Genomic DNA, 20,452 nt, shown 5'->3' on the forward strand with positions numbered 1-20,452 from the left:
ATGGAACCAGAAAAGACCCCAAATAGCCAAAGCAATCCTGAAAAAGAATACCAAAGCTGGAGGCATCACAATCACGGACTTCGAGCTGTATTACAAAGCAGTAATCATCAAGACAGTATAGTACTGGCACAAGAACAGACACTCAGATCAATGGAACAGAATAGAGAACCCAGAAACGGACCCACAAATGTATGGCCAACTACTCTTTGACAAAGCAGGGAAGAGTATCCAATGGAATAAAGACAGTCTCTTCAGCAAGTGGTGCTGGGAACACTGGACAGTGACATGCAGAAGAATGAACCTGGACCACTTTCTAACACCATACACAAAAATAAACTCAAAATGGATGAAAGACCTAAATGGAAGACAGGAAGCCATCAAAATCCTCGAGAAGAAAGCAGGAAAAAACCTCTTTGACCTCAGTCACAGCAACTTCTTACTCAACACGTCTCCAGAGGCAAGGGAATTAAAAGCAAAAATGAACTATTGGGACCTCATCAAAATAAAAACCTTCTGCACAGCAAAGGAACTAATCAGCAAAACAAAAGGAAACCAATAGAATGGGAGAAGATATTTGCAAATGACATATCAGATAAAGGGTTAGTATCCAAAATCTATAAAGAACTTATCAAACTCAACACCCAAAAAACAAATAATCCAGTGAAGAAATGGGCAAAAGACATGAATAGACACTTTTCCAAAGAGACATCCAGATGGCCAACCGACACATGAAAAAATGCTCAACATCATTCATCATCAGGGAAATATAAATCAAAACTACAATGAGATACCACATCACCTTGTCAGAATGGCTAACGTTAACAACTCAGGCAACAACAGATGTTGGTGAGGATGCGGAAAAAAAGGATGTCTTTTGCACTGCTGCTGGGAATGCAAACTGGTGCAGCCACTCTGAAAAACAGTATGGAGGTTCCTCAAAAAAATAAAAATAGAACAACCCTACAACCCAGCAATTACACTACTAGGTATTTATTTATCCAAGGGATACAGGTGTGCTGTTTTGAAGGGGCACATGCATCCCAATGTTTATAGCAGCACTATCGACAACAGCCAAAGTATGGAAAGAGCCCAAATGTCCATCAACAGATGAATGGAGAAGAAGATGTATACATATACAATGGAGTATTACTTGGCAATCAAAAAGAATGAAATCTTGTCATTTGCAACTATGTGGATGGGACTAGAGGATATTATGCCAAGCAAAATTAGTCAGAGAAAGACAAATATCATAAGACTTCACTCACATGAGGAATTTTAGATACAAAACAGATGAACCTAAGGGAAGCAAAAATAATATAAAAACAGGGAGGGGGTCAAAACATAGGAGACTCTTAAATATAGAGAACAAACAGAGGGTTGCTGGAGGAGTTGTGGGAGGAGTGATGGGTTAAATGGGTAAGGGGCATTAAGGAATCTACTACTGAAATCATTGTTGCACTATATGCTACCTAACTTGGATGTAAATAAAAAAAAAAAAAATACCAGCAAACCACTTCCAATAGTACATTAACAGAATCATTCACCACAACCAAATGGGATTTATTCCTGGACTGCAAGGGTGGTTCAATATTTGCAAATCAATCAATGTGATAATATCAGTAAGAGAGAGGAAAAGAACTGTATGATCATTCCAACAGATCCAAAAAAGCATCTGACAAAGTACAACATCCATTCATGATAAAAACCCTCAACAAAGTACATTTACAGGAAACATACCTCATCATAATAAAGGCCATCTATGAAAAAAACCACAGCTAATATCATCCTCAATGGTAAAACTGAGAATTTTTCCTCTATGGTCAGGAACAAGACAGGAATGTCCACTCTCACCACTGTTATTTAACATAGTACCTGAAGTCCTAGCCTCAGGAATTAGACAACAAAAAGAAAAGGCATCCAAATTGGCAAGGAAAAAGTCAAACTTTTGCTACTTGCACATGACAAGAAACTATATATTGAAAACCCACCAAAAAACTGCTAGAACTGAAACACAAATTCAGCAAAGCTGCAGGACACAAAATGAACATAAAGAAATCTGTTGCATTTCTATACATCAATAATAAAGCAGCAGTAAGAGATATTAAGTAATCAATCCCACTCACAACTATACCAAAAACAATAAGATACCTAGGAATAAACCTAACCAAAGATATGAAAGACCTGTACTATGAAAAGCACTGATGAAAGAAATGGAAAGATGACACAAAAAAATGGAGAGACATTCCCTGCCCATGGATTGGAAGAACACTTTTAAAATGTCTATACCTCCCAGCGATCTACACATTTAATTCAATCCCTATCAAAACACCAACAGCATTTTTCACAGAGCTAGAACAAACAATTGTAAAATTTGTATGGAATCACAAAAGATCCAAAATAGGCAAAGCAATCCTGAAAAACAAAAGCAAAGCTGTAGGCATCATAATTCTGGACTTCAAGTTATATGACAAAGCTACAGTGATCAAACCAGTATGGTACTGGCACAAAAATAGACACATAGATCACTAGAACAGGATAGAAAACCCGGAAATGAACCCACAACTATACGGTCAATTAATCTTCAATCAAAGCAGAGAAAAATATCCAATGCAAAAAAGATAGTCTCTTCAACAAATGGTGTTGGGAAAATTGGTCAGCTATAAGCAAAAGGTTGATCCTGGACCACTTTCTTACACTATACACAAAAAGACAAACTCAAAATGGAATAAACCTACATGTGACACATGAAACCATAAAAATCCTAGAAGAGAAGACAGACAGGAACTTCTATGACATTGGCCCATTAATTTCTTACTAGATATGTCTCCTGAGGCAAGGGAAATAAAAGCAAAAATGAACTATTGGGACTACATCAAAATAAAAACTTTCTGCATAGCAAAGGAAACAATCAACAAAACTAAAAGGCAGCTTACAGAATGGGAGAAATTACTTGCAAATGACATATCAGCTAAAAGATTAGTATCCAAAATACATAAAAAAAAATTTATAAAACTCAGGGCACCTGGGTGGTTTAGTTGGTTAAGCATCCAACTTCAGCTCAGGTCATGATCTTACAATGCATGAGTTCAAGCCTCACATTGGGCTCTCTGCTGTCAGCACAGAGCCCACTTCTGATCCTCTGTCCTCCCCACCCCTGGCCCTCTCTCTGTCCCTCCCCTGCTCATTCTCTCTCTCTTTCAAAATAAACAAACTTTAAATTAAAAAAAAAAAACAACTCAACACCTAAAAAATGAATAATCCAATTAAAAAATGGGCAGAAGACCTTAACAGACATCTTTCCAAAGAAGACATCCAGATGGCCAACAAGCACACGAAAAGATGCTCAACATCACTGATCATCAGGGAAAAGCAAATCAAAGCTACAATGAGATATTACATTATTATCTATCAGAATGGCGAAAATCAACAACACAAGAAACAACAGGTATTGGTGAGAAGACAGAGGAAGGGAAACTCTCTTGCACTGTTAGTAGGAATACAAATTGGTGCAGCCACTGTGGAAAACAAAGGTTCCTTAAAGAGTTAAAAATAGAACTACCCTACGATCCAGCAATCACACCACTAGGAATTTACCCAAAGAATACAAAAATACAGATTCAAAGGGAAACATGCACCCTGATGTGTATTGCATCATTATCGATAATAGCCAAATTATGAAAACAGCCCAAGTATCCGTTGACTGATGAATGGAGGAAGAAGATGTGGTATACACACAATGGAGTATTACTCAGCCATAAAAAAGAAAGAAATCTTGCAATTTGCAACAACATGGATGGAGCTAAAGAATATTATGCTAAGCGAAATAAGTCAGTCAGAGAAAGATAAACACTATATGATTTCACTGATATGTGGAATTTAAGAAACAAAACCAACAAGCAAACGGGGCAAGAAAAAAAAAAAAAAAAAAAGAGAGAGAGAGAGAAAATGAGGCAGACCAAGAACCAGACTCTCAACTATACTGAACACACTGATGGGTACCAGAGGGGAGGTAGGTGGGGTGATGGGGAAACAGGTGATGGGGATTAAGGAGAGCACTTGCTGTGATGAGCACAGAGTGATGTCTGAAAGGGCTAAATCACTACATTGTACACCTGAAACTAATATTACACAATATGTTAACAAACTGAAATTTAAAACTTAAAAATTTTTTTTCAAATTATTTTAACCAAGTCTGAGAGGTGAGATGGGGGATCAAAATATGGTAAAATTATTATCTTAGCCTAGGCAGAGATAATACCTAATGTTTCATTTTTTTAATTATTTAAAATTATAGATTTGACATGTTTCTTAAATCAAGTAACAATATGAACAGAACAGAAATGATGGCAGCGGAGGGGGTTGGGGCAGGAGGGAGGGTAGTTTCATAATGAAAACATTGCCTTAAAGGCAGCTTTTTACTTTCTTATTGATACATGAAATAACGGTGTATCTACTATTAGCGGCTTCTTAGAGTCAATAAAGTATGGTAATGATAAAAAAAACACCAAATACCACAATTTATCCAATTCTCATTATATTACCTATTTTACATCATTTAAATGAGTTTTAGGAGACAATACCTAGGTTCAAATCTACTGATTAACCATCTAATCTTGGTTAAGTTATTTAGCTTCTGTCTGCCTCAGTTTCCTCATTTGCAAAATAAGAATAGAACTGTTGTGGTATTAAATTAATTAATTATACATGAAGCACTTCAACAGTGTTTGGCACATGAAAAGGACCCAAATTATTATTAATGCTCACAAGAATCCTACGAGGTTGCTATTTAATAGAGGTGTTTTTATAACGGGGAGAAAAGGAAGCTAAGGCCACACACCAAAAGAGGAAGAAAACGAATATTGAAATTAAGGACTATTTGACTACAAAGCCAATGTTTTTACTGTTCTAAAGCATTCAGAAATTATAACAAACTTCACAATTCAAATAATAAACTTATAATAACCCTATCAAAATTTAATAAAAATAACATACGAAGAAAACTGAAGGCCATTACATATGTAAGTGAAGATATAAGTTCAAAATAAGATATTAACAAATTTAATTTAGTAGTATATTAAAGGAAATGCCATGATCAAATAGGAGTCATTCAAAGAATGCAAGAGCAGTCTAACATTAGGAAATGTATTAACACAATTCATCTCATTATCAACCGAAAGAAAAAAAATCCTATCATCTCAAAGGACATCACAACAGTTATTTCATAAAAATTAAGATACCCATTTATAATTTTAAAAAAGGAAACAAAAGAATACCTCTACTATCTACTAAACTCTGAATGCAAGGATACTTTCTAAAGATGATAATTTTCATCTTAAATGCAAGAAGCTAGCATTTACACGGAAAAACAAGAGAACTAGCTTCCAGGGCTTCTATCAAAGTTCTGAAATTCTATTTTGAGAAGACAAAAAAGATCAAACATTAATAGTGAGGGGATAAAGCAAAGAAATCATTTGTATATAACTATCTTTCCAGATGACCCAATTTAAAAAATTAGATTTAATGACGAGAGTTTAGAATAATGGCCTTCTAGCACCAACAGCAAGTCTGAACCCACAAAGGAAAAAAGATTCAATATAAAATAGAAAAAAAGATTTTTAAACCTTAAGGACACATGCATAGTAATTACACAGAGAAATTTACTGAAGAACATAAATGAAAATTTGAATAAATGTCCAATATTTTAGGATGATTCAACATTATAAAGATATTAATCATCCCTGATTTAGTTAAATTTAAATTTAGTTAAATTCAAATCAAAATTCCAAAAAGATATGTAAGTTTATGATAAATTTTGGGAAAATGTTTCAGTTGAGCTTGAACTTGACAAAACAATTTCTATATTTTTTTAACAATTTTTTTACATTTAACAACAACCGAAAAATGTGTAAGAATGAAGAGCTAATTTTTTAATGACTAATACAAAAAAGACTGACCTTGCCACACAGTAGGTGTTCACTAATCATTTACTATCTGCATGAGTTACTGAAAACAACAGTAATTATAAGAGTAGGATACTAATTCCAGGAAACAGCAGAAAAATCAACAGAATAGGTTTGACAGTAAAATAGACTCATTTTATAAAAGACAAACTAATATATAATAAACGTGTCATTTCAAAGTAGTGGGAAAACTTATTCAATATATTATAAATGACTATCTGAAGACATAAAGTTAGAAACCTACTTTACAACATTCACAAATATATATATATATATTCCAAAAAGATGAAAGATACCCATAAAAAATATTGAGCAAGTACTCAAAGTAAATACAGACATAAATTTTTATGATTTTTTGGGTGACAAAAGCCTTTCAGTGAATTATAGCAAGAATATTAAGTGATGAAAGAAAAACCTGATGGATTTTGTTAGGTAAAAATGTTCAAAACCTACCCATAGCAAATATAAACAAAGTAAAAACTAAACATGAAACTGAGAGAAAAATTTACAACAGATTAAAAGATCTTAGAGCAATCAATATCCCAAAGGGAAAATGGGTAAATGTCATCAACAATCCATTCACTTAAAAATACAAATGGCCAACACGCCCGGGGGGCTGAGTCACTTGAGCACCTAGCTCTTAATTTCAGCCCAGGTCATGAGCTCACAGTCCTGAGTTTGAGCCCCACATCAGGCTCTGCAATGTGGGATCCCCTCTCCCTCTCACTCTGGCCCTTCCCTAGTTCTATGCGTACTCTCATGCACCCTCTCTCTCAAAATAAATAAACATTTAAAAAAAAAATACAAATGACCAAAAAAATATGGAAAAACATTCCAGTGCATTAGTAAGCAAAAATAAAAGAAAAAAAAAATCTGCTTACCACAGTAGCACACTATGAAGACTAACAAAATCATGTGATAAGAGTCATTGTAATGAAAATATAATTTGTTTGATCCTTTCTGTAGAGAAATGTGTTAATATACAACTCATTTTAAGTATCCCTATCCTTCAAATAACAATTTTGGTTTTAGTAATTCATCTTAAGAAAGTAACCTGGTGAGTTTACAAAATGCATTAAACAAAGATGATGAGTACAATATTATTTAACAGGGGAAAATAAAATAAAAATGTCACTCCATCATTAAGTAAATAAATACATGGCAAATCCATACAAATATATATTAAAATATTAAGGTCATTAAAATGTGTATTTACTGACATCCAACTATGCCTCTATTAGTACATAAAAAAACCCAGAATGTATTCTATGAGCCTACTTTTATAAAACTATTTTAAAAGTATATAAAAAACAGGAAAGAAATCTATAAAAATGGATACATCGAAATTTAACAAGCAATGTTTTTTTAATATGAAATTTATTGTCAAATTGGTTTCCATACAACACCCAGTGCTCATCCCAAAAGGTGCCCTCCTCAGTGCCCATCACCCATCCTCCCCTTCCCCCCACCCCCATCAACCCTCAGTTTATTCTCAGTTTTTAAGAGTCCCTTATGGTTTGCCTCCCTCCCTCTCAACTTCTTTTTTTCCCCTTCCCCTTCCCCATGGGTTTCTCTTAAGTTTCTCAGGATCCACATAAAAGTGAAAACATAGGGTATCTGTCTTTCTCTGTATGACTTATTTAACTTAGCATAACACTCTCCAGTTCCATCCTCGCTGCTACAAAAGGCCATAGTTCATTCTTTCTCATTGCCACATGGTATTCCATTGTGTATATAAACCACAATTTCTTTATACATTCATCAGATGATGGACATTTAGGCTCTTTCCATAATTTAGCTATTATTGAGAGTGCTGCTATAAACATTGGGGTACAAGTGCCCCTATGCATCAGGACTCCTGTATCCCTTGGGTAAATTCCTAGCAGTGCTACTGCTGGGTCATAGGGGAGATCTATTTTTAATTTTCTGAGGAACCTCCACACTGTTTTCCAGAGCAGCTGCACCAGTTTGCATTCCCACCAGCAGTGCAAGAAGGTTCCCGTTTCTCCACACCCTCTCCAGCATCTATAGTCTCCTCATTTGTTCATTTTAGCCACTCTGACTGGCGTGAGGTGATATCTGAGTGTGGTTTTGATTTGTATTTCCCTGATGAGGAGTGACGTTGAGCATCTTTTCATGTGACTGTTGACCATCTGGATGTCTTCTTTAAAGAAGTGTCTATTCATGTCTTCTACCCATTTCTTCACTGGATTATTTGTTTTTCAGGCGTGGAGTTTGGTGAGTTCTTTATAGACTGCATACTAGCCCTTTGTCCAATATGTCATTTGCAAGTATCTTTTCCCATTCCATAGGTTGCCTTTTAGTGTTGTTGATTGTTTCCTTTGCAGTGCAGAAACTTTTTATCTTCATGAGGTCCCGATAGTTCATTTTTGCTTTTAATTCCCTTGCTTTTGGAGATGTGTCTTGTAAGAAATTGCTGCGGGTGAGGTCAAAGAGGCTTTTTCCTGCTTTCTCCTCTAGGATTTTAATGGTTTCCTGTCTCACATTCAGGTCCTTCATCCATTTTGAGTTTATTTTGGTGAATGGTCTAAGAAAGTGGTCTAGTTTCATTCTTCTACATGTTGCTGCCCAGTTCTCCCAGCACCATTTGTTAAAGAGACTGTCTTTTTTCCATTGGATATTCGTTCCTGCTTTGTCAAAGATCAGTTGGCCATACTTGTGGGTCCAATTCTGGGGTCTGTATTCTATTCCATTGGTCTATATGTCTGTTTTTGTGCCAATACCACGCTGTCCTGATGATTACAGCCTTGTAGTAGAGGCTAAAGTCTGGGATTGTGATGCCTCCCACTTTGGTCTTCTTCAATATTACTTTGGCTATTCGGGGTCTTTTGTGGCTCCATACAAATTTTAGGATTGCTTGTTCTAGTTCCGAGAAGAATGCTGGTGCAATTTTGATTGGGATTGCATTGAATGTGTAGATTTCTTTGAGTAGTGTTGACATTTTAACAATATTATTCTTCCAATCCATAAGCACGGAATGTTTTTCCATTTCTTTGGATCTTCTTCAATTTCCTTCATAAGCTTTCTATAGTTTTCAGCATACAGATCTTTTATGTCTTTGGTTAGGTTTATTCCTAGCTATTTTATGCTTCTTGGTGCAATTGTGAATGGGATCAGTTTCTTTATTTGTCTTTCTGTTGCTTCATTATTAGTGTATAAGAATGCAAATGATTTCTGTACATTGATTTTGTATCCTGCGACTTTGCTGAATTCATGTATCAGTTCTAGCAGACTTCTGGTGGAGTCTATCGGATTTTCCATGTATAATATCATGTCATCTGCAAAAAGTGAAAGCTTTTCATCTTTGCCAATTTTGATGCCTTTGATTTCCTTTTGTTGTCTGATTGCTGATGCTAGAACTTCCAACACCATGTTAAACAACAGCGGTGACAGTGGACATCCCTGTCGTGTTCCTGATCTCAGGGAGAAAGCTCTCAGTTTTTCCCCATTGAGGATAATATTAGCTGTGAGCTTTTCATAAATGGCTTTTATGATGTTTAAGTATGTTCCTTCTATTCTGACTTTTGCGAGGGTTTTTTATTAAGAAAGGATGCTGAATTTTGTCAAATGCTTTTTCTGCATCGATTGACAGGATCATATGGTTCTTATCTTTTCTTTTATTTAATGTGATGTATCACACTGATTGATTTGCAAATATTGAACCAGCCCTGCAGGCCAGGAATGAATCCCACTTGATCATGGTGAATAATTCTTTTTATATGCTGTTAAATTCGATTTGCTAGTACCTTTTTGAGAATTTTTGCACCCATACTCATCAGGGATATTGGCCTGTAGTTCTCTTTTTTTGCTGGGTCTCTGTCTGGTTTGGGAATCAAAGTAATGCTGGCTTCATAGAATGAGTCTGGAAGTTTTCCTTCCTTTCTATTTTTGGAACAGCTTAAGAAGGATAGGGATTATCTCTGCTTTATCTCTGGTAGAATTCCCCAGGGATGCCATCTGGTCCTGGAATCTTATTTGTTGGGAGATTTTTGATAAATGGTTCAATTTCGTCACTGGTTATGGGTCTGTTCAAGCTTTCTATTTCTTCCTGTTTGAGTTTTGGAAGTGTGTGGGTGCTTAGGAAAATTCCTAACCATTTCTTCCAGGTTGTCCAGTTTGTTGACATATAATTTTTCATAGTATTCCCTGATAATTGCTTGTATATCTGAGGGGTTGGTTGTAATAATTCCATTTTCATTCATGATTTTATCTATTTGGGTCATCTCCCTTTTCTTTTTGAGAAGCCTGGCTAGAGGTTTATCAATTTCGTTTATTTTTTTCAAAAAACCAACTCTTGGTTTCATTGACCTGCTCTACAGTTCTTTTAGATTCTATATTGTTTATTTCTGCTCTGCTCTTTATTTCTCTTCTTCTGCTGGGTTTGGGGTGTCTTTGCTGTTCTGCTTCTATTTCCTTCAGGTGTGCTGTTAGATTTTGTATTTGGGATTTTTCTTGTTTCTTAAGATAGGCCTGGATTGCAATGTATTTTCCTCTCAGGACTACCTTCGCTGCATCCCAAAGCGTTTGGATGGCTGTATTTTCATTTTCAATTGTTTCCACATATTTTTAAATTTCTTCTCTAATTGCCTGGTTGACCCATTCATTCTTAATAGGGTGTTCTTTAACCTCCATGCTTTTGGAGGTTTTCCAGACTTTTTCCTGTGGTTGATTTCAAGCTTCATAGCATTGTGGTCTGAAAGTGTGCATGGGATGACCTCAATTCTTTTATACTTATGAAGGGCTGTTTTGTGACCCAATATGTGATCTATCTTGGAGAATGTTCCATGTGCACTCAAGAAGAAAGTATATTCTGTGGCTTTGGGATGCAGAGTTCTAAATACATCTGTCAAGTCCATCTGATCCAGTGTATCATTCAGGGCCCTTGTTTCTTTACTGATCCTGTGTCTAGATGATCTATCCATTGGTGTCCGTGGAGTATAAAAGTCCCCTGCAATTACCACATTCTTATCAATAAGGTTGCTTACGTTTGTGATGAATTGTTTTATATGTTTGGGGGCTCCCGTATTCGGCACACAGACATTTATAATTGTTAGCTTTTCCTGATGGATAGACCTCGTAATTATTATATAATGCCCTTCTTCATCTCTTGTTACAACCTTTCATTTAAAGTCTAGTTTGTCTGGGGCGCCTGGGTGGCTCAGTCGGTTAAGCGGCCGACTTCGGCTCAGGTCACGATCTCGCGGTATGTGAGTTCGAGCCCCGCGTCGGGCTCTGTGCTGACTGCTCAGAGCCTGGAGCCTGTTTCAGATTCTGTGTCTCCCTCTCTCTCTGACCCTCTCCCGTTCATGCTCTGTCTCTCTCTGTCTCAAAAATAAATAAACGTTAAAAAAAATTAAAAAAATAGATATTTAAAGTCTAGTTTGTCTGATATAAGTATGGCTACTCCAGCTTTCTTTTGAGTTCCAGTAGCATGACAGATAGTTCTCCATCCCCTCACTTTCAATCTGAAGGTGTCCTCAGGTCTAAAATGAGTCTCTTGTAGACAGCAAATAGATGGATCTTGTTTTTTTTTTATACATTCTGATATCCTATGTCTTTTGGTTGGAGCATTTAGTCCATTTACATTCAGTGTTATTACATGGGTTTAGAGTCATTGTGATGTCTGTAGGTTTCATGCTTGTAGTGATGTCTCTGGTACTTTGCGGTACTTGCAACATTTCACTTACAGAATCCCCCTTAGGATCTTTTGTAGGGCTGGTTTAGTGGTGATGAATTCCATCAGTTTTGTTTGTTTGGGAAAACCTTTATCTCTCCTTCTATTCTGAATGACAGACTTGCTAGGTAAAGGATTCTCAGCTCCATAAATTTTCTGTTCATCACAGTGAAGATTTCCTGCCATTCCTTTCTGGCCTGCCAAGTTTCAGTAGATAGGTCTGCTACTACCCTTTATGTGTCTACCTTTGTAAGTTAGGGCCGGTTTATCCCTAGTGCTTTCAGAATTCTCTCTTTATCCTTGTATTTTGCCAGTTTCACTATGATACATCGTGCAGAAGATCGATTGAAGTTACGTCTGAACGGAGTAGTCTGTGCCTCTTGGATTTCAATGCCTTTTTCCTTCCCCAGATCAGGGAAGTTCTCAGCTTTGATTTCTTCAAGTACACCTTCAGCCCCTTTCTCTCTCTCTTCCTCCTCTGGAATCCCTATTATACGGATATTATTGTGCTTCATTGCATCACTTAGTTCTCAAATTCTCCCCTCATACTCCTGGATTTTTTTATCTTTTTCTCAGCTTCCTCTTTTTCCATAATTTTATCTTCTAATTCACCTATTCTCTCCTCTGCCTCTTCAATCCATGCTATGGCCACCTCCTTTTTATTTTGCCCCTCATTTATACCATTTTTTAGCTCCTCATAACTATTTCTTAGTCCCTTGATCTCTGTAGCAATAGATTCTCTGCTGTCCTCTATGCTTTTTTCAAGCCCAGCGATTAATTCTATGACTATTATTCTAAATTCTTGTTCCGTCATATTGCTTAAATCAGTTTTCATCAATTTGTTATCTGTCGCTACTTCCTGGAGTTTCTTTTGAGAAGATTTCTTCCATTTTATCATTTTGGGTAGTTCCTGTGGTGGCTCCAAACTGCAGGTCACTTCCCCTGTGCTGTCTTGAGTAACTTGTGCTGGTGGGTGGGGCCACAGTCAGACCCAATGTCTCACTCCAGCCCACCAGTGGGGCCACAGACTGGTATGTACCTTATCTTCCCCTTTCCGAGGGGCAGGACTCACTGTGGAGTGGAGTGGCCCCTGTCTGGACTGCTTGCACACTACCAGGCTTGTGGTGCTGCTTGGATGGGACCTGGCCAAGGGCATATTAGCCGGGATGGATCCGCAAGGTGCACAGGGGTGAGAGGGGCAGGCTTAGCTCGCTTTGCCATCGGTGGTCCACTGTGGGAGGGGCCCTGCAGCACTGGGAGGCAGGCAGGCAGACCCGTCAGACGGATGGATCCACAGAAGCACAGCCTTGGGTGTTTGCGCAGTGCAAGCAAGTTCGGTGACGGGAACTGGTTCCCTTTGGGATTTCTGCTGGGGGATGGATGAGGGAGATGGCGCTTCCGAGTGCCTTTGTTCCCCGCAGAGCTGAGCTCTGTCTTCCAGGGCTCAACAACTCTCCCTTCGGTTGTCCTCCAGCCCTCCTGGTCTCTGAGCAGAGCTGTTGACTTATAACATTCCAGATGTGAAGTCCCGCTGGCTGTCAAACACACTCCGTCCAGCCCCTCTGCTTTTGCAAGTCAGAATTGGGGGGCTCTGCCTTGCAGGGTGGGCTGCCCCTCCACCGCCCCAGCTCCCTCCCGCCAGTCTGTGGAGCGCGCACCACCTCTCCGCCCTTCCTACCCTCTTCCGTGGGCCTCTTGTCTACACTTGGCTCCGGAGTCCGTTCTGCTAGTCTTCTGGCGGTTTTCTGGATTATTTAGGCAGGTGTGGGTGGAATCTAAGTGATCCGCAGGACGCGGTGAGACCAGCGTCCTCCTACACCGCCATCTTCCTCTATCCTCACAAGCATTCTTTTTTTAAAAAAAAGGGTGGGGGCACCTGGGTGGCGCAGTCGGTTAAGTGTCCGACTTCAGCCAGGTCACGATCTCGCGGTCCGTGAGTTCGAGCCCCGCGTCCGGCTCTGGGCTGATGGCTCAGAGCCTGGAGCCTGTTTCCGATTCTGTGTCTCCCTCTCTCTCTGCCCCTCCCCCGTTCATGCTCTGTCTCTCTCTGTCCCCAAAAAAATAAATAAACGTTGAAAAAAAAATCAAAAAAATAAAATAAAATAAAATAAAATAAAATAAAATAAAATAAAATAAAATAAAATAAAATAAAATAAAATAAAGGATGATTTGGGGGTAGCCGGGTGGCTCAGCTGGTTGAGCCTCGGACTTTGGCTCAGGTTTTGATCTCCAGTTTGTCAGGGCAGAGCCTGCTTCGGAAGATCTGTCCCCCTCTCTCTTTGCTTCTCCCCCATTGGCACTATCTCAAAAATAAACAAACATTAAAAAAAAAAAAAAATCTCCCAGCCACTGCCTGGCTCAGTGGGTTAAGCGGCTGACTTTGGCTCAGGTGGTGATCTGAAAGGTGAGTTCAAGCCCCACATTGGGATTGCTGCTGTCAGCATGGAGCCTGCTTCAGATGCTCGGATCCTCTGTCCCCTTCTCAGCCCCCTCCCCGCTCATGTTTCCCTCAAAAATAAATAAAACATTTTTTAAAATCTCCAGAATAAATATGATTTTTCTCTCACTTTTTTTTTACTTGCCCATAAATTTGAAATCTTACTACTTTCTACATCTGCTTTTGCTAGAAATTAAAAAAGAAAAGGGCATTACTAACAACTGAAATAGAAAGATTATCCACACTTGGTAAATGGGGGAGCTGGTTCTAAAATATCATGTGTGCACACACTCTCTCTCTTTAAAAAGAAAGCAGGGGCGCCTGGGTGGCTCAGTCAGTTAAGCGGCCGACTTCGGCTCAGGTCATGATCTCGCAGTCCGTGAGTTCTAGCCCTGTATCGGGCTCTGTGCTGACAGCTCAGAGCCTGGAGCCTGCTTCAGATTCTGTGTCTCCCTCTCTCTGACCCTCCCCTGTTCATGCTCTGTCTCTCCCTGTCTCAAAAAAAAAAATGTTAAAATAAATAAATAAATAAATAATAAAAAATAAATAAAAAGAAAGCAAAAAAACAAAAAACAAGAACAAAAAAAAACTTGTATTTTAAAACTCTGGAAAATGGGGCACCTGGGTGGCGCAGTCGGTTAAGCGTCCGACTTCAGCCAGGTCACGATCTCACGGTCCGTGAGTTCGAGCCCCGCGTCAGGCTCTGGGCTGATGGCTCAGAGCCTGGAGCCTGTTTCCGATTCTGTGTCTCCCTCTCTCTCTGCCCCTCCCCCATTCATGCTCTGTCTCTCTCTGTCCCAAAAATAAATAAACGTTGGAAAAAAAAAAAAAAAAAGTTTAAAACTCTGGAAAATAAAATCTCTGGAATAAAGAAAAACTCTGAAATACACCAAAATTTCAACAGTGCTTATCTCAAGAGGCATATTGGGGGATTTCCTGCATTATTTAAATTTTCTCACAATGAGAAAATGTTATTTTTAGATTAAATGCACACACTTAAGTTTTATGTTCATCATATCAATAAAAATACGCTACAGAAGCTTACACAATTAAAAACAGGCAGAAAATGGCTTCAGCAGTAGACAGAGTTGAGATTTCATACCCATTTAATTCAAAAGAGCTTCATGGCACAAAACACTGACAAAGTTACAGACATTATTTCTCATATAACTTTGAATATAATACATATCTCCTTAATGCCAGTACTCACCCCATATCTTTCAGCCACAATGTCTTCAAAACGTCTGTTCTGTTTCTCAGCTTGTTCCTTCATTCTCTGGTAAGACTTCCTCAGCCAGCTCAATCCACCATCTTCTACCACTGAAACTAAATTCCAATACTAAATGTCAGTTATACTTTTCATGTAGTTATAACAGAATTAATATTGCTTCTCTAATAATTTCTTAAAGTATAAGTTATTCTTCCTTGAACATAAAAGAACCATAAGTGCATTTAAAATTCAACATGTTATTTACATACCTATATATGCAAGGTACGTATTTTAGGGACTGAGGAAGGCAAAAATTAAACTATCCTCAAAAAAAGTGCAATCTAAAAGTATAAAGATAAAAGGATATAAACAATAACAATAAAGATAATATGTAGTAAAAATTATACAAAGATAAAGAATTATACAACAATGAGAGATGGATTATTTCTAAATGGAAGGTCACATAAAATTTAAAGATCAGGCTTAAAACAAGGAGCTGGATGTCCACAAACAAAGATAAAAGCAGGGAGGGCATGCCCAGAAATAAAGGATGAAAGTACACACACAGAAGAGGAAAAAGTTACCTCAGAAACAAAACAAAGAACAAATGAGGAAATTACAGAAGAGAATACTGAAAGGCAAACCAAAACAAATTATTCCATTATAGTCATGACTGCCAGCTATGAAAATCTGAATGCCTTCAACAAACTTTATTAAGCTGCTTGTATTTCCTTCTACACACATCACACTTTTATGCGCATAAAGAAATCTAATCACTTAAGTCAAAATTCTGTTCCTGATTTTCCTTGTCCAAAAATAGGATGGCTTTAGATCATCCCAGTTCTACAATCAACAAAAACACACACAAAACCCAAAAGACATGTGTAAAAATCATAATAGTGGAAAAGTCTGCAGTAATCCCAGCTTAGAAAACAACCCAAATGTCCACCATTAGTAACATGGGTAAACAGCATAAATTGTGACATATTCCTAAAATACACAGCAATGGAAATCAATGACTACAACAGTGCCTAACATGGGTGATTCTGAAAATGGGAACACAGGAAGCAGGAAACCAAAGGGAACACGGTACTTACTATGGGATTCCAGGGAAAATGGACTTTGGTGCTAGAAACCAAAGCAGTGGCTATTCTGACAGGAGCAGAGTGTGACGAGAAGCGCCACAAGGCAGCTTGTGGGATGCTAAAGATGTTCTGTTTCTCAAAAGGTGTGCTGATTACACGGGTATTTTCACTTTGGAGTAATGATCAGACTGTACACTTAACGATTTGTGTACTTTTCTGTATGTGTTAGACTTTACTAAAAAGTTTAAAGGGAAAAAAAAGATTTTTCAATCCTCTAACTGCAGTCTCACTCAAATCTCAAAAATCTATCTTTGTTAAGCAATCTCTTCAAAGAAAAGAAGTCTCTCTTTACAGATCTAAAATACTTCGTACTTCGAAACCTAGATGTCCAGTTAACTCAATGATTCACTTTTCTTTCAAGTTTATTTTGCTCTTACTCCTTTTTTATTTTATACAATGTATGAGTTCAAAATTAACAATGCAATTACTCAAGGAAGTTAGTCTAAATCCTCAATTTACACGAGGATAAGAGAAATCCATTATCAAAAATACCTATATTAACATCCCAGTTACACAATTAAGTTTATTTCAAAGAATTATCTACGAAACTGAAAAAATGCTGACGGGCAGAGTGAAGACAAGATTTCCTTAACAATCACAAGTATATTAACACAGTTCAGAGAAAAAAAGCTCAGAGAAAAAGGAAGACTTTTATTCCTCTGTGTTGACATTTACCAAGAAACTCAAACAAGAAAAAACTTTTCAGGTGCCTGGGTGGCTCACTCAGTTAGGCATCCGGCTTTGGCTCTGGTCATGATCTCGCAGTTTGTGAGTTCAAGCCCCGCGTCCGGCTCTGTGCTGACAGCTCAGAGCATGCAGCCTGCTTTAGATTCTATGTCTCCCGGTCTCTCGGCCCCTCCCATGCTCATGCTCTGTCTCTCTCTCTATCTCTCAATAATAAATAAACGTTAAAAAAATTTTTTTTCTTTAAAAAGAATAAACCTTTCAATGAATTCAGGTAGGAGTAAGACTCACAATTTTAGAAATATTTATACAATAATATCATCTTTAGGGGCACCTGGGTGGCATCCAACTTCAGCTCAGGTCATGATCTCACGGTTTGTGAGATCGAGCCCCACATCGGGCTCTGTGCTGACAGCTCAGAACCTGGAGCCTGCTTCAGATCCTATGTCTCCCTTTATTTCTGCCCCTCCCCTATTCACACTCTGTCTCTCTGTCTCTCTCTCTCTCTCTCTCTCTCCTTCAAAAATATATAAACATTAAAAAAATTATTCAATAATATTACATCTTTAGTTGATTGTATGTTCTATTTCAATAGTCTTATTAACTTATAATTAGAGATGACAATAATGAAATATTTTTAACAGTAAAAATCATCAAATATTTTAAAAACAAATAAAAAATACCAATTTGCAGCACCATCTATCATGAAATTCATTCTAACAAATATTTAGTGAATATTTACTATAAATATGAAAATGTGTTAAACACAGTAGGAAATAAAAAATAAATAAAACATAGTCGCTATCCTTTATGCAGAGATAAAGATATATCAAATAACTATAATAATCTCATGGTATACAACATATATACACCTATATCTGAGGTCAAAATGTAAGAGACTAAAAGTATATGCTTCCATCATAATTAAAGGTTATTTGGTATATGCAAAACACAACCAAATGAATCCAAGCTCCATTCCCCACGTTTCTCATAAGACAAATATAAAAATAGCAACAAACAAAGTATCAGGAGACCAAGATATTAACCTCACTGTTCCTATAAACTAGTTGTAAGATCTTAACCAAGTCACTGACTGAATCTTTGCTTCTTCATCTGTATTACAGGGCAGTTTTGATTTAAACTGCCTATGAAATTTCTTCCAACTCAGAAGATTCTAAAAGTCAAAAAACAGAGGGGAAAACATCCTGGAAAGAACAAAAATACATGAGAACAGTTTGTAAGCAAGAATGTCTACTAACTCCATGGTAACACATCCAGTCCTGTAGTGAAGAATCCAGAGCAACTCAACGTGGGCCAGCAATCAGAAGACCTGGTCCCAGGACCACCCCTCTGACTAGAGGAACGACCCGGCCACTCTGAGCCTTACTCTCCTGCGCTGTAACACTCAGGACATTAACACCTACTCTGCTACCTTCACGCAGTTGTTATGAAAATGAGCTCACGTGTAAATGTGCCGCAGGTACTTTAAAACTGTACAGATATTTCCACTGCTAAAATATGGTTAAAAATAATTTTGTATGAACACTGAAAACAGTTTACTTACTTGTCCACTTAATTTTTTCTAAGGGGAAAAGATCAAGACTAATGAACTGATTTTTGAAAACATGGCACCTCAATCACTACCAAACCAAACCGTTGAAAACTTCATTTTCCCAAAACATTTCATCATAAGGACAAGTATTTGCCACTGTCATCATTATTTTACTGTATCCCAGATATTTTGCTGGAAGATCTCCTCCCTGGATCCTCTCAGCACCCACCTAAGACCGGCCACCATGTTCCCAGGGTGATGGCACCTACAAGGCAAGTGATAAACTTCCTGTGCGGGTCCAAGGAGTAGGACACGCAGGTGCTGAGCAGTCCTAGCTGGTTGGCCCCGCACTGAGAGGTACACTTGTTCCAGTGCACCTGGCGCCACACCGCGCTCCCATGAAGGTGCCCTGGGCACCTGGCCCGAGACCTGCCGCAGTGGGCGGGGCTGGGTGCTTCCCCAGATTCACAAATATGGTGGTATGGGAAGCTCCCTTTCTAGCTGGCCTTGAAGGTCCGCTCAAAGGCAGCACCGACAGCCTCTGATTCTGGACTTCCTGTGGGATTCCCACGGGTTTCCATTTGTATTCTACCCATGCTGCCCTGGATGCCTTGAGAGGTCACTTCTGCCTTTCCAGTGGCAAAACGCTGTGCTACCTCTTAAAAACAAAAGCCACAGTAAATGCATCTCAGCTGGGTATTGACAACCTCTCTCTACCAGAAAAGGATGCAGAGCTGTAAGAGAAGATAACGTGAGTGCATACTTGCCTCAGTTCACTGATGAAGATTCTGAAGGAAGTGACTCCTGACCAGCCCAAGCCAGAAAACTGATCCAGAATCAAAGCTTAAGTATCAGGGTCAGGCCTTATTGCTATCTTCAGCAACAGGTGCTGTCTGATCAATTCTCAAGCAAGACTGGCTTCAAAAATGAATGGGAAATGTGGTTTATTATGATTACCCCTAGGTGGATTTTCCAAATGATTTGTGAAGCTATTTCTAGACGATGTGAAACTAAGGAGCCTTCTGTCCAGGTTTTATAGTTATTTGCCTTAAGAATTTACTGGAGCTTGTCAATTTCACAAATACTTATTTCTGAAAACAACTTTTACTGCAAATTTAGGTTGATTAAGAGGTGATGTCCCGTGAATGTTCCGATATAAAGATGCACCGTTTTTAAAAAATAGAGTTGTATTTAACATTGACTACTATTATTCCTACACAGAATGGGTATTATGTAAAGACTGAGAAACCCTTTTTTTTTCTTACATAAAATACAGGTACATACATATTCTGTAGGTAATATTCAATAAGTTAACTGGATAATACACCATTTCCTTTCTATTTTCATTTCCAAACTGAGCTTAACTGGGTAATAATGGAAGGAATGATAAAACATCAAACATTCACCAAGATGCTGTTTTTCATATTTTGTTTCACATAGCACTTTGGCTCAGCGGCCTGTCACATTATTCACCTGGGAAAGGTATTGTACTAGCTACTGGGGATAAAAGGTAAGCAAAACAGCCACCCTATCAGCACAGAGCTCATAATCTCATTACAGATGAGATGGACATTCAAATAACCACATGAGTCCATGTAAAATTGCTACCGTAACAGTAAGGGTCTTGAAGGGACACAGAGCTAGCACACACAGCAGGGAACAGCCTGGTCCGGGGGTCGGGAACAACCTCGCAGAGGATGTCGCAGCAGTGATGTGACAGAGGAGTAGGGGCTCTTTAGGTAATGGAGGGGAAACCTGTGCAAAGGCGC

General features: G+C 38.2%; 1 protein-coding gene across 1 annotated transcript in view; it reads right to left on the reverse strand.

Moving 5' to 3' along the window:
- Positions 1-20,452, reverse strand: part of CWF19L2 (CWF19 like cell cycle control factor 2) — a 124,832-nt gene that overhangs the window by 102,259 nt on the left and 2,121 nt on the right. Inside the window, exon 3 of the mRNA XM_030332503.1 lies at positions 15,303-15,431. Within this exon, the coding sequence (XP_030188363.1) occupies positions 15,303-15,431 (129 nt within the window). The remainder of the gene's footprint in view (positions 1-15,302; positions 15,432-20,452) is intronic.

This window comes from Lynx canadensis, chromosome D1, assembly GCF_007474595.2.
Source record: "Lynx canadensis isolate LIC74 chromosome D1, mLynCan4.pri.v2, whole genome shotgun sequence".
Taxonomy (NCBI): Eukaryota; Metazoa; Chordata; class Mammalia; order Carnivora; family Felidae; genus Lynx; species Lynx canadensis.